This window comes from Thalassophryne amazonica, chromosome 12, assembly GCF_902500255.1.
Source record: "Thalassophryne amazonica chromosome 12, fThaAma1.1, whole genome shotgun sequence".
In the NCBI taxonomy this organism is placed as follows: Eukaryota; Metazoa; Chordata; class Actinopteri; order Batrachoidiformes; family Batrachoididae; genus Thalassophryne; species Thalassophryne amazonica.
This window is the reverse complement of record NC_047114.1, coordinates 95,318,401-95,331,972: the sequence shown is the minus strand read 5'-3', so window position 1 is coordinate 95,331,972 and position 13,572 is coordinate 95,318,401. Positions and strand designations below refer to the sequence as shown.

Here is a 13,572-nt window from a genome sequence, read left to right as displayed (position 1 = left end):
AGCTTATTAATTAATCAAAAACCCAGACAGAGCTTTAATTCATTTGAAAGCTTGACTCTTAGTCTTGTCCGTCCCAAAAAACAGTTTTATTTGTTATCTATCGTCCAACTGGTCGTTACTGTGAGTTTCTCTGTGAATTTTCGGACCTTTTGTCTGACTTAGTGCTTAGCTCAGATAAGATAATTATAGTGGGCGATTTTAACATCCACACAGATGCTGAGAATGACAGTCTCAACACTGCATTTAATCTATTGTTAGACTCGATTGGCTTTGCTCAAAATGTAAATGAGTCCACCCACCACTTTAATCATACCTTAGATCTTGTTCTGACTTATGGTATGGAAATTGAAGACTTAACAGTATTCCCTGAAAACCCCCTTCTGTCTGATCATTTCTTAATAACATTTACATTTACTCTGATGGCCTACCCAGCAGTGGGGAATAAGTTTCATTACAGTACAAGTCTTTCAGAAAGTGCTGTAACTAGGTTTAAGGATATGGTTCCTTCTTTATGTTCTCCAATGCCATATACCAACACAGGGCAGAGTAGCTACCTAAACTCTGTGAGTGAGATAGATTATCTCGTCAGTAGTTTTACATCCTCATTGAGGACAACTTTGGATGCTGTAGCTCCTCTGAAAAAGAGAACCTTAAATCAGATGTGCCTGACTCCGTGGTATAACTCACAAACTCGCAGCTTAAAGCAGATAACCCGTAAGTTGGAGAGGAAATGGCGTCTCACTAATTTAGAAGATCTTCACTTAGCCTGGAAAAAGAGTCTGTTGCTCTATCAAAAAGTCCTCTGTAAAGCTAGGACATCTTACTACTCATCACTTATTGAAGAAAATAAGAACAACCCCAGATTTCTTTTCAGCACTGTAGCCAGGCTGACAAAGAGTCAGAGCTCTATTGAGCTGAGTATTCATTTAACTTTAACTAGTAATGACTTCATACTTTCTTTGCTAATAAAATTTTAACTATTAGAGAAAAAAATTACTCATAACCACCCCAAAGACATATCATTATCTTTGGCTGCTTTCAGTGATGCCGGTATTTCGTTAGACTCTTTCTCTCCGATTGTTCTGAGTTATTTTCATTAATTACTTCCTCCAAACCATCAACATGTCTATTAGACCCCATTCCTACCAGGCTGCTCAAGGAAGCCCTACCATTAATTAATGCTTCGATCTTAAATATGATCAATCTATCTTTGTTAGTTGGCTATGTACCACAGGCTTTTAAGGTGGCAATAATTATACCATTACTTAAAAAGCCATCACTTGACCCAGCTATCTTAGCTAATTATAGGCCAATCTCCAACCTTCCTTTTCTCTCAAAAATTCTTGAAAGGGTAGTTGTAAAACAGCTAACTGATCATCTGCAGAGGAATGGTCTATTTGAAGAGTTTCAGTCAGGTTTTAGAATTCATCATAGTACAGAAACAGCATTAGTGAAGGTTACAAATGATCTTCTTTTGGCCTCAGACAGTGGACTCATCTCTGTGCTTGTCCTGTTAGACCTCAGTGCTGCTTTTGATACTGGTGACCATAAAATTTTATTACAGAGATTAGAGCATGCCATAGGTATTAAAGGCACTGCACTGCGGTGGTTTGAATCATATTTACCTAATAGATTACAATTTGTTCATGTAAATGGGGAATCTTCTTCACAAATTAAGGTTAATTATGGAGTTCCACAAGGTTCTGTGCTAGGACCAATTTTATTCACTTTATACATGCTTCCCTTAGGCAGTATTATTAGACAGCATTGCTTAAATTTTCATTGTTACGCAGATGATACCCAGCTTTATCTATCCATGAAGCCAGAGGACACACACCAATTAGCTAAACTGCGGGATTGTCTTACAGACATAAAGACATGGATGACCTCTAATTTCCTGCTTTTAAACTCAGATAAAACTGAAGTTATTGTACTTGGCCCCACAAATCTTAGAAACATGGTGTCTAACCAGATCCTTACTCTGGATGGCATTATCCTGACCTCTAGTAATACTGTGAGAAATCTTGGAGTCATTTTTGATCAGGATATGTCCTTCAATGCGCATATTAAGCAAATATGTAGGACTGCTTTTTTGCATTTGCGCAATATCTCTAAAATTAGAAAGGTCTTGTCTCAGAGTGATGCTGAAAAACTAATTCATGCATTTTTTTCCTCTAGGCTGGACTATTGTAATTCAATATTATCAGGTTGTCCTAAAAGTTCCCTGAAAAGCCTTCAGTTAATTCAAAATGCTGCAGCTAGAGTACTGACGGGGACTAGAAGGAGAGAGCATATCTCACCCATATTGGCCTCTCTTCATTGGCTTCCTGTTAATTCTAGAATAGAATTTAAAATTCTTCTTCTTACTTATAAGGTTTTGAATAATCAGGTCCCATCTTAGGGACCTCATAGTACCATATCACCCCAATAGAGTGCTTTGCTCTCAGACTGCAGGCTTACTTGTAGTTCCTAGGGTTTTTAAGAGTAGAATGGGAGGCAGAGCCTTCAGCTTTCAGGCTCCTCTCCTGTGGAACCAGCTCCCAATTCGGATCAGGGAGACAGACACCATCTCTGCTTTTAAGATTAGGCTTAAAACGTTCCTTTTTGCTAAAGCTTATAGTTGGGGCTGGATCACGTGACCCTGAACCATCCTTTAGTTATGCTGCTATAGACTTAGACTGCTGGGGGGTTCCCATGATGCTCTGAGTGTTTCTTTCTCTTTTTGCTCTGTATGCACCACTCTGCATTTAATCATTAGTGATTGATCTCTGCTCCCCTCCACAGCATGTCTTTTTCCTGGTTCTCTCCCTCAGCCCCAACCAGTCCCAGCAGAAGACTGCCCCTCCCTGAGCCTGGTTCTGCTGGAGGTTTCTTCCTGTTAAAAGGGAGTTTTTCCTTCCCACTGTCGCCAAGTGCTTGCTCACAGGGGGTCGTTTTGACCGTTGGGGTTTTTCTGTGATTATTGTATGGCTTTGCCTTACAATATAAAGCGCCTTGGGGCAACTGTTTGTTGTGATTTGGCACTATATAAATAAAGTTGATTTGATTTAGTCATCACCTTGCATGGCAGCACCTTGACGTGTGTGTGTGTGTGTGTGTGCGTGTGTGTGTGTGTGTGTGTGAGAGAGAATGGGTGAATGCGAGGCATCATTGTAAAGCGCTTTGAGCTTCTGATTCAGATGGAAAAGCTCTATGTAAATGTAGTCCATTTGCTATTTATTGCACATTTTATATTGTGAACACTGTTGTGTGTATTAAGTTCCATTGTGCGGTGGCCGTTATCAATGCACCTTTATCCAAAGGTTTATTTGCCCTTTAAGTAAGGTGCTTGTGTTATGCAAAGTGAAACAGTTTGAAGAATTTCAAAAGTACATCACACTTTGCTTGATGGGATCTGTGTTCCAGAACATCAAATAACAAAGAAAGTAACTTTTTGGCTGTAGTCGTATATGAACACAACCGTCATGAGGGTTAACACATTCTCTTAAGGAGCTTAACAATTTTGTGTTGAGTTTAGGCTTCTGTTATACCCAAGGTTTTTGAGTCTCACCATCATAATACTTGGCCTTGTGATGTATTGCCTTTTGTGTTAACATAAAATAAAACTCTGCTCTTTTGAAAGCCTTCCTTTCAATCAGCTTTTGGCCAATGTCACACTGTATTGACAATGGCATTGTGTTAAATGTTGCTTTTCTAGCCGAGCTTTAATCAGGCTGTGTTCAGAGTAGAAGCGCATTAATGTGATGGTTCTGAAATGTTTGTCTAACTTGGACAGTTTGTCAGCGACAAACAAAAACTCTTCAGCACTTGCTACTTTTGACATTCAGACCTCAGGGTTGCATGGGGGGACCATGACAGCATTGTCTGACTTGTACACCAACTGGTCGGCTGTACGCTGGCAACAGGTATGCATGCGTGTGAGACATCAGTAGAGTGAGAATTGATTTGCCACAGCTGGTTCCTGTCTCTCCCTTAAATATAATCTGCCTGAAGCGCCACACGCATGCACAGTAAAGGCCTCCTGACACTTGCACGACTTTGATGCACACACTGTGTTGTGCAGGAGAGTAAACTCATCGTTAACAGGTGTAGACTGAACGTGAGAGGGCACCGGCGCGTGCTATTGCACAAAGAGAATTTTGAAATGTCCAAAAAAATCTTTCACACATAAATGTCAGGCAACAAACGTGAAGTGGTAGTGAACATTGCGCGATCTACTCGCCAACACTACATGCAGCTCGTAAAGTTGAATAAAGAAGTGAACATTGTCTGTAGATGCGTCAGTGCACCGCATCTCGTCTGAATGATTATAACAAGATGTTACGTCTATCACAAACATACTTTTACAGCTGAACACAAAAAGGAAAGAACATGCAACTGTTTTACCAAGCCATTACAAACTAAACATGACAAATAATTACCTTTTTAGACGGCTGTCCCCCTTGTTCAGCGCGTGCGCAAGAAAGGCTGTGGTTGGAGTGGTCCTCTGTGATTCTGGTAGCGATTCGAGCCGTTTTCAACAGCCAACCCAAAGAGAAAATTATTAATCTGCTAGGAAATAATTATTTTACAGATACAGCGTTCAGTGCACAGTGTGTGGCAGCCAGTGGAATCTCAGAGTCCAGCTGGGAACACAGCAGGTGGGATCGTCACAACAACGTGCATGCATCAGTGTCATACAAGTGTCAAGGCTGCTTTCCTCATGTTGTGATGGACACAGAACGTTAGCAGGACTCACTTGCGTGTTTCTGGAACGCAGCGTTAAAGAAAAGATCACATCAGAAACCAGCGAGCTGTTTAATATAAAAAACACGAGGAGTGAATACTGCAGGCATTACTGATGGCCGTCATTTTGTTTTTACCAGGATGAGCCAAAGTATCCTTTTAGCGGTGCCCGTTGACATTTTGTGGAAAACCAATAGAACTTTGCTCTCATTGCAGTTTATGGTTATGAGTGTTCAGGTTTTGGAACAACTGATTCCATTCTATCCAATCCTCTTGTTTGAAGTGTGTGTGTGTGTGTGTGTGTGTGTGTGTGTGTGTAATTAGTGTTTACGGTCAACTAATCTCCCAGACCTGCCCCTTGCCAAGGCTGCCTGTGTTCAACCTGACCTTAGACTACAGGGAATTCGGGGACATCAACAACTCTCTGATCCCCATCTTTTCATAAAGAGTTGTACAGTGTAACTAATAGTTGTCATTCTTGTCCAAATACTCTTACAGCTGTACGGTTTTTCAAATTTCACAAAACTGACTAAATTTAGTTTCTGCTGAAATCCAAACATTATATAATGTCTGAGTTTATTTTGTAAAATGTTGAACAGTGTCATGCAGACGAACTGCTGGAGGAAGCGCATGTGTGTATGTGTGAGGTTTTGAGATTACTTGTGTCCTGACCCACTTGCTTGATGCGCATTCCCAGGGTGTGCACGCTAACATCCGTAAGATGTCTTGTACTGTAAATCAATTTAGGGGTGTTATCTGGTTTCAAAAATGACATTTTTAGATTTAGAAGTGTTTATTTCTCACCAACTGTTACAAAATATAAGACACAGATTTATACAGAAATAAGCTGTTTTAGGGTGTTTTTCCACCATTCTGGTTTATTTTGTTTGAAAGAGCAGCCAGCTGATTTCACGCTGCCTTTCTATACTCCGATTGGCAGTCACTGTGTCCTTCCCAGCATCCCTCAAGCAGATCAGGAGAAGCCCCCACATGATCTGACATCATTAGCAAGTGTTGGTCTTGGCGTCTGATCGCTTGAATTTCTACCCTTCATGGGTCAAATTCAGAATTTTTCCAGACATGAATTTTGATTGTATTGACCAAATCATTATGGATCCCTCACTTAAATGCTAAGGAATAAAATTATAGTGGTGCCAAAGAAAATTATTTTTATGACTTAAATCTTGAAAAACCAAGAGGCCGTACAGCTTTAAATCTGCATGGGTTTTACCAGGTTCCAGGGTGCCGTCTGTTGGTTAATTGCTTCACTTGAAACCTCTTCATACTTGGCATTTTTCCTCCACTATGAACAAATGTTCAGAGAATTCATAGCTTCGCCTTGAGCCATCTGCCCACATGTGTTGGCCAATATTGTAAACACAGTAGGAGCAATGGAAGTTGACTTGTTCTCAAGAAGTGAGTCAAGTTGGTGCTCTTTTTGTAAACAGACTTGTGCATATCAGGATCATACAGATTTGGTTTATTGGTGGCTACAAACCATAAACATACAAGATGTGTCCCACAAATTTGAATGTGTATAAAGAAAAAGGAAGTCCAACTATTATCATTAAGTGGTATGCAAATTGCATTACTACACCACCAAATGACTCTCATGAAATTAAATGATTAAGGAAAAAAAAACTTCTTTTTTGCAGTAACTTCAAAACTAAGAGTGCAAGAAGAATGCTGTCAAGTGCACATGAATCATCAGACAGAATGCACTATACTGATTTGTGTGTAGTGTCGTGATGTCGTCATGTTGTTCTTGCACTCTTAGTTTTGACGTTACTGGGAAAACATTATCTTACAGACTGTTCAATGAACTTGATTGACCTTGACCTCTGACCTTTCATATTAATGTCATCTTGGAATTCACATGTGCAGTATGAATGAAATTATTCAAGCGCTTCATGAGATATTTGTCTGGACACACAGACAAAGTGATGGCAGTAGTCTCAACAACCCCACATATGTATCTTGTGACCTCGGGTTCATAGTACTGTGTTTCTTGAAGCTTCTAGCTCTGATTTTCATTGATTTATTATTTTTAAGTGTTTTTGATATCTGTTACAAACATCTGGTTGTTGTTACTTTATCTTAAAAGGGCCTGCAGTCACATTAAAACTGGCATGAACAAACTGGAATGGTCATTTTCAGGAAAGAATTTTAACAGCGAAGGCCTGCCATGTAGTCGTTGGGAAAGTGTGTGTGTGTGTGTGTGTGTGTTCATTCACACTATTGCATTTGAGGTCACAGGCTTCTCAGGAAACTGCAAGGAAGCTGTCTCTTTTCTCCTCTCATTTAATGCCATTTGAAAAAGTCAAGACTTGACATTTTCTCATACATTTCAAGTTCAGCTATTTCTTCCTATGATTAAAAAAAATGCCTCAAGTTTTTACACATTTTTTGTGAAGTTGAGCTCATCTCTCTTTCTCCTCACGTCTGAGAAGGGAAACAAATCACATGATTCACTGTCTTGTGATTCCATACTGCTCAACACCCCCCCCCCCCCCCCCCCACACACACACACACACACACACTTGGAATACAAGCCTTTATCCTGGATATTGGGTTGGCACCACAGTGGACAAGCGGTTCGTGTGCTTGGTCCCAGAACAGAAGGTTCCTGGTTCAAGTCCACCCCGTCCCATTCTCCATGTAAGGTGAAGTTGCATCAGGAAGGGAATCCGGTGTCAAGATCAGCATGTAGATCAGTCTCTGAAAAGAGAGACCCTCTTGGTTACATGAGGATGCAGGCTTGGTGTCAAACTGGGATCAGAGTTCGAGATCAGAGATCAGAGTAGCATTGATACCAGCATCTTTTTGGTCCCCATTTCAAGAACAAAATCCTCGTTTTTTTTTTTTTGTTGTTTGTTTTTTTTTTTTTTAGGTGATGTATTTCTTGGGACTCTCTTCACTGATGCAAGCTACAGGAAGCGCTTGTAGCCCCGCACCAGCCACCAAAGAATGGACCACAGTAGTCTCACCGATTGTTAACTGAACTTTGGTTGAATAGTTACAAGGTTTGACGGAGTTTTATTAAATTTTGAGGACATTCTGGTTGTGGGTAGAACTAATGCTTTGATGGTGGTCCTTGTAAATTCACATTTTCCAGCACTGAAGTTTTATTTTTATCTGTTTTCCTTATTTATTTATTCATCATCATTCCTGTGATTAGGAGGACAACTATCAGATTAATGAAGTCAGTCAGCCATTAAGTACACAGAAATTCCATAGTCAGTTCTGTAAAAAAGACTGCATACTATGTGCTCACATTTGAAGGGTACAAGTGAGGACAAATGAACCTCCTGTTTTGTGCAATGTTGGTGTTTTTAAACTTAGAAAAATTAGCGTAGAGTAAATTAAATCCAGACATTCCTATTAAGTTGATTGTGTGGCTTCCTGGTGGCCACTCGTGCTTACTGATTTAAGGTGGAAGTATCCAGTACTTTTTGGCAACTTGTGGACAAGTCATGATTGAAAATTAAACCTAATGACGCTACAGTTGCCAAATTCTATGTTTCATACAACTGCCTAATATGAGTTCCAGTTTCCCTGCCTTTCAAAATGTCTAGCGTCAAAGAATATAAGATAAATCCATTATCTGCTGCACTTGCATCATATTTGCTGCACCTGCTGTCACCTGTTTGAGTTTAGGTAAGTGCAAACAAAGACTTGTACATCAAAGTGTCTGTGTGTGTGTCTCTCTTATTAAAGCCATAGTTGTGTATTTCATTGAGGAGCCGTTGACGCAGCAAAGCCGCAGTTTCCTGACCTGACTGGACTAATTCCTTGAGAGATGTGTTAGGATTAATTCTCTGCACCAATCAGCTCTGTGGCTTTGCTTCTATCACACGCAGACTGTCCATATTTTGCTCATGAAAATGGTGTTTGCATGCCCCAAGTGGCACGTGAGTGTGTTTACAAAAGAATGCTAAGGCCGAATGCTGCAAAAACAGCATCAGTGTTACATTTCTGCTTGTTAAATTTGTGTTTGAGTTCACGCTGGCCCTCATATGTCTGTGGCATTCAGATAAATAGCTTTGCTTTGTCTGTTCAGCACACAGATTTGGCATTGTGCATGTGATGGCAGGAGGTGTCTGGGTTGTGGTGTCAAGGATTTTAAAATCCCCTGTCACCTTACTAAATTAATGTCACCTCAGGCCGCCTCTTGCGCTGCAGCTGACAGTGCACAAAGTTTTGATGTCAACGCTAAGATGTGCTGTCAGATAACCATGAGATGAACAAATATAACTATTGAGTTGTCTGATTTTTTTTTTTGTTGTTTGTTTGTTTGTTTATTTGAATTTAAATAAAACTGAAAAAGTATTACTTTGGTCAATACACAAAGCACATATCTTATATCAGATTTTCTAGAGGATTTTTAAAAATGTATTTTTTACTAGTTTCGGAGGTTGTGACTTTATACTGAAACACAATCACGTTTAATAATAATGGTAATATCTATTTATATAAGACTTAACCAAGAATCAAAGCAGTAAGTAAAATAAACTCCAATAATAAAAGATTAAATGGTGATAATAAAAGTACACAACAACAATGCACATTTTTATTCTAATGTTTTCCATGCTGTGGACCAGCTGTCTACATCCATCTGACTTCCTTTTGTCCAGATTGCTTTAAATCACATCTAATATGTTGTCCATTATCATTTATTTGCCCATCTTGCTTGTTTTTGAAATTTTAAGTCATGTTAAGCACCACAAACTGAGGACTTCTTGCAAAAATCCACTGATCATCTTCTCCATGTTATGTTGGTCCAGCAATCCAAGTCCATTTGACAATTTTGTTTGTCCAGACTGCATCAGAATACATCCAGTATTTTATCCAATGCAGGTTCATTTGTCCATCTTCCTATTTTTGGAACGTAACAGCACAGGCTGTGGTGTGCACATGTGTTACAGTGAGTTTCTGTCAGTTGTTAAACTCATATACAGAAATAATATGCAACTTATGTTCCGTGTGACTTGTATACATTTTTCCTCCCCTCTTCACTATAACCTTTTTGACAAGTGCAACTTGTGCTGGGGTGGGGGGCTGGGGGGCGATCTCATAGGTACACAGGTTTCGGGATTTGAGTTTTGTTGACACCAAGTTAAAATGGATAGGGTATGTACATACCCTGATTGAATTTTGGTGACACAGTTCTTTGAAATAGTCTGATAATGTATTCTGTTTTCCAGAGTACATGATAAACAAGTCTGAGTTCACAAACTATTTGTTTTTCCCTCACAGAAACGCGCCAAAGGTCAAGTGCTTTTTGATAAAGTATGCGATCACCTAAACCTGTTGGAGAAGGACTATTTTGGCATCACTTACAGAGATGTAGAGAATCAGAAGGTAAAGGATTTAATAGTAGGAACAAATGTTTAGTGTAAAAATGTGCATGAAGCATTTCATTAATGGCACTGATCAACAAGCCTGACAGATGTCAAGACCACGTTATCTGTTCTAGAATTTGTGGAGGTTTGGTTCTCGGTAACTGCTGTGCTGTTTTCAGAAACATTTAAAGATTAAGTCTCTTTTATATGTGGTCAACTTTACAGAATTGGCTTGACCCGACCAAAGAGCTGAAGAAGCAGATCAGGAGTAAGTGCAGCAATCTAATAAAACCACTAAAGCCTTCTGAAGCTGGCAGATGGAGTCTGTACAATTTTACAATGCTGCTTTTGTAATTTAAGTCATTATTTTCTCAGCTGGTCCCTGGAACTTTGCTTTCAATGTAAAGTTTTACCCTCCAGACCCCTCTCAGCTGACTGAAGATATTACAAGGTTAGTAGTTCCTGCTGTACTCTTCCGGCCATTAGGACAATGATTTTCCACTGAATCTGTTTAAGGAAGAAAGTCCAGATAGAAGAAGAAAAAAAAGGATGTGATACTGAGAACAAATGAATGTCCTGTTCTGTCTGTCTTTTTTTTTTTTTTTTTTGTATGTTTTCACAGGTACTACTTGTGTCTGCAGCTGAGAGATGATGTGGTTTCTGGTCGCCTGCCCTGTTCCTTTGCGACCCACACAGTGCTGGGATCTTACACAGTCCAGTCTGAACTTGGAGACTACGACCCCGAGGAACTGGGCAGCGACTACATCAGTGAGCTGCGCTTTGCACCCAACCAGACCAAAGAACTAGAGGAGAAAGTCATCGAACTGCATAAGACCTACAAGTTAGTCTCTGCGTCTTGTATGGAAACTGAACAGAATCTTCTAGTCGGCCATCATGCACACAGAATTTGATTATGTGCGCTGAGAAGGTTATGTTATCGTTGCAGTCCATCTGTCAGTTAGCAGGATACGTCAGAAGGACATGAATGGATTTCAGAGAAGCTTTGTGAACCTCGGACCAAAGCGGAGCTGCATAAAACCTGGTGCAGATCAGGGTTAAGGAATAGATGTTAAAGGTTCTAGTTTCTGAATAGGATAGAGAAATGATAGAAGTAATAGTAAGTGTTAGTATGATAACTGGTTGCAAGTAACTTATTAAAGTTACTGAGTAATTTGACAGTGACTGACTGTATCCTAAAGGACTTAACTGAGTAAAAGTAACTGGTTAACCTGAGAGTAACTGACAGTAACTAGGTACTATAACTAAATCACTTTTCCTCTCCTTTAAGTTCTTTAATCTCTAGTGTTTAAATTAGATCCTCGTTGCTTTAACAATGTAATCAGGATGAAAGATCAAAGGCCTCTTCTGTCCCTTGATTTTGTTTCCTTTGATTCTGATTACATGATCAGAGCCAGACAGAAAGCCTGGAAAGAAAACATGATCTCCTTTGCAAGGTTTAGGCATCAGCAATCAGAGTTGAACAACAAAAGCACTGAGCTGGATCAAAGGACAGTGATCAGCAGTCAGGATCAAAGGTCACTGAACAGGATCAGTGATCAGGATTAAAGACATATGATCAAGAACATATATCAGTGAGCAGAACAAAGATCACTGAGCTGGATCAAAGATCAGTGATCAGCAGCCAGGATCAGAGGTCACCAAACAGGATCAAAGATCAGTGATCAGGATTAAAGACCAGTGATTGAGGACATATATCAGTGTTCAGGATCAAATGCCAGTGAGCAGGATGACTGAGATGGATCAGTCATGCTCAACCCTGCTCAGATGACTGAGCAGGATCAAAGATGAGTGTTTGGGACAAAGATCAGTTATTAGGATCAAAAATTAGTGATTGTGGACAAAGATTAGTGATAAGGATCAAAGATGAGTGATCACAATCAAGGATCAGTGTTTGGGGACAAAGATCAGTGATCGGGCTCAAAGATGAATGATTAAAGACAACGGTCAGCGATAATGATCAAAATTGAGTGATCAGCGAGCAGTAAAGCTCAAAGCTGAGTGAGCAGGGACAATGATCAGTGATAAGGACCAAAGATCAGCAAGTGGGACCAAAGATGATTGAGATCAAAGATGAGCGAGTGGGATCAAAGAGTGTCAGAAATTTCATCAAAGAAATAACCCTCTCACAATGACTTCGAAAGATGTAAACAGAGACCTGTTGGACCCTGGCGGAGGTGTGTGGCATCCGAGTGATCTTCTAGTCAATTATCTGTTGTTGCTCTGTTGAATCAACAATTTAATTGTCATTTGAGAACAATTAGGAAGCAGGACTCTCCCCCCCCCCCCCCCCCCAAAAAAAATAAATAAGTTACAGTAGAAATGATCCACACAGCAAATTTGTGTGTCTAGAAGGTCTTTTTCTGAACACGCAGACTGTGCTGTTTCTTTGAGAATCTCACCACAGTCAGTGTTTGTGTCCTGAATATAAACTCTGGCCTGATGGTCGGAGAACCGTCTGGTTTGAAAAGGAGAGAGAACCTGAGCAGGGAAGACGGAAGAACAACACTTAACCAGTAGGCAGACTGGTTGTACTGGTCGACTCCCAGGTGTTCATCCTTCCTGAAGAGAAGTAAGTCACATATGTGTGTGCAGGCCCTCGGGACCGTCAGTTCTCTGCTTATCCCAAGATATTGTAGCGTGAAATTGATGAGAGTGGGCGACTCCCTGCGGTGGGGACGACAGTCACAGCTGAAACTGGTATCTGTTTCCAGCTGGGTGGACTGGACCAATGCAGATATAGGATCTTGTTTGTTCTGGCCAGTGATATTAGCTTCCCAGAATCTGCAACAGTATGATACACAACAGCATCGCCTGAAAGCTGGCTGGCCACAGACGAATTCTCCTCCTGAGTCAGAAAAGGATAAAAAAAAAAGTGCTTTTGCAGTCTGGTAACTGGATTTGTGTTTTTAGGTAAACTGATTAGTCTGGCTGACCTTTATTTGAGCCTCTATTTATTCCACTCATAGTCATTTTGTATGTTATTCGATTTGTTCCTGTTCCTTTTGATACTGTTGACCATAAAATTTTATTACAGAGATTAGAGCATGCCATAGGTATTAAAGGCACTGCACTGCGGTGGTTTGAATCATATTTATCTAATAGATTACAATTTGTTCATGTAAATGGGAAGTCTTCTTCACAGACTAAGGTTAATTATGGAGTTCCACAAGGTTCTGTGCTAGGACCAATTTTATTCACTTTATACATGCTTCCCTTAGGCAGTATTATTAGAAAGCATTGCTTTAATTTTCATTGTTATGCAGATGATACCCAGCTTTATCTATCCATGAAGCCAGAGGACACACACCAATTAGTTAAACTGCAGGAATGTCTTACAGACATAAAAACATGGATGACCTCTAATTTCCTGCTTTTAAATTCAGATAAAACTGAAGTTATTGTACTTGGCCCCACAAATCTTGGAAACATGGTGTCTAACCAGATCCTTACTCTGGATGGCATTACCCTGACTTCTAGTAATACT

At 40.0% G+C, this 13,572-nt stretch overlaps 1 protein-coding gene across 13 annotated transcripts in view; it reads left to right on the top strand.

Moving 5' to 3' along the window:
• epb41l3b (erythrocyte membrane protein band 4.1-like 3b) overlaps nucleotides 1–13,572 on the top strand; it is a 97,589-nt gene that overhangs the window by 37,851 nt on the left and 46,166 nt on the right. For all 13 annotated transcript variants that reach the window (XM_034184026.1, XM_034184027.1, XM_034184028.1 and 10 more), the window contains 4 exons: nucleotides 9,982–10,086; nucleotides 10,293–10,335; nucleotides 10,443–10,518; nucleotides 10,690–10,908. In XM_034184026.1, coding sequence (XP_034039917.1) covers nucleotides 9,982–10,086; nucleotides 10,293–10,335; nucleotides 10,443–10,518; nucleotides 10,690–10,908 — 443 coding nt within the window. The remainder of the gene's footprint in view (nucleotides 1–9,981; nucleotides 10,087–10,292; nucleotides 10,336–10,442; nucleotides 10,519–10,689; nucleotides 10,909–13,572) is intronic.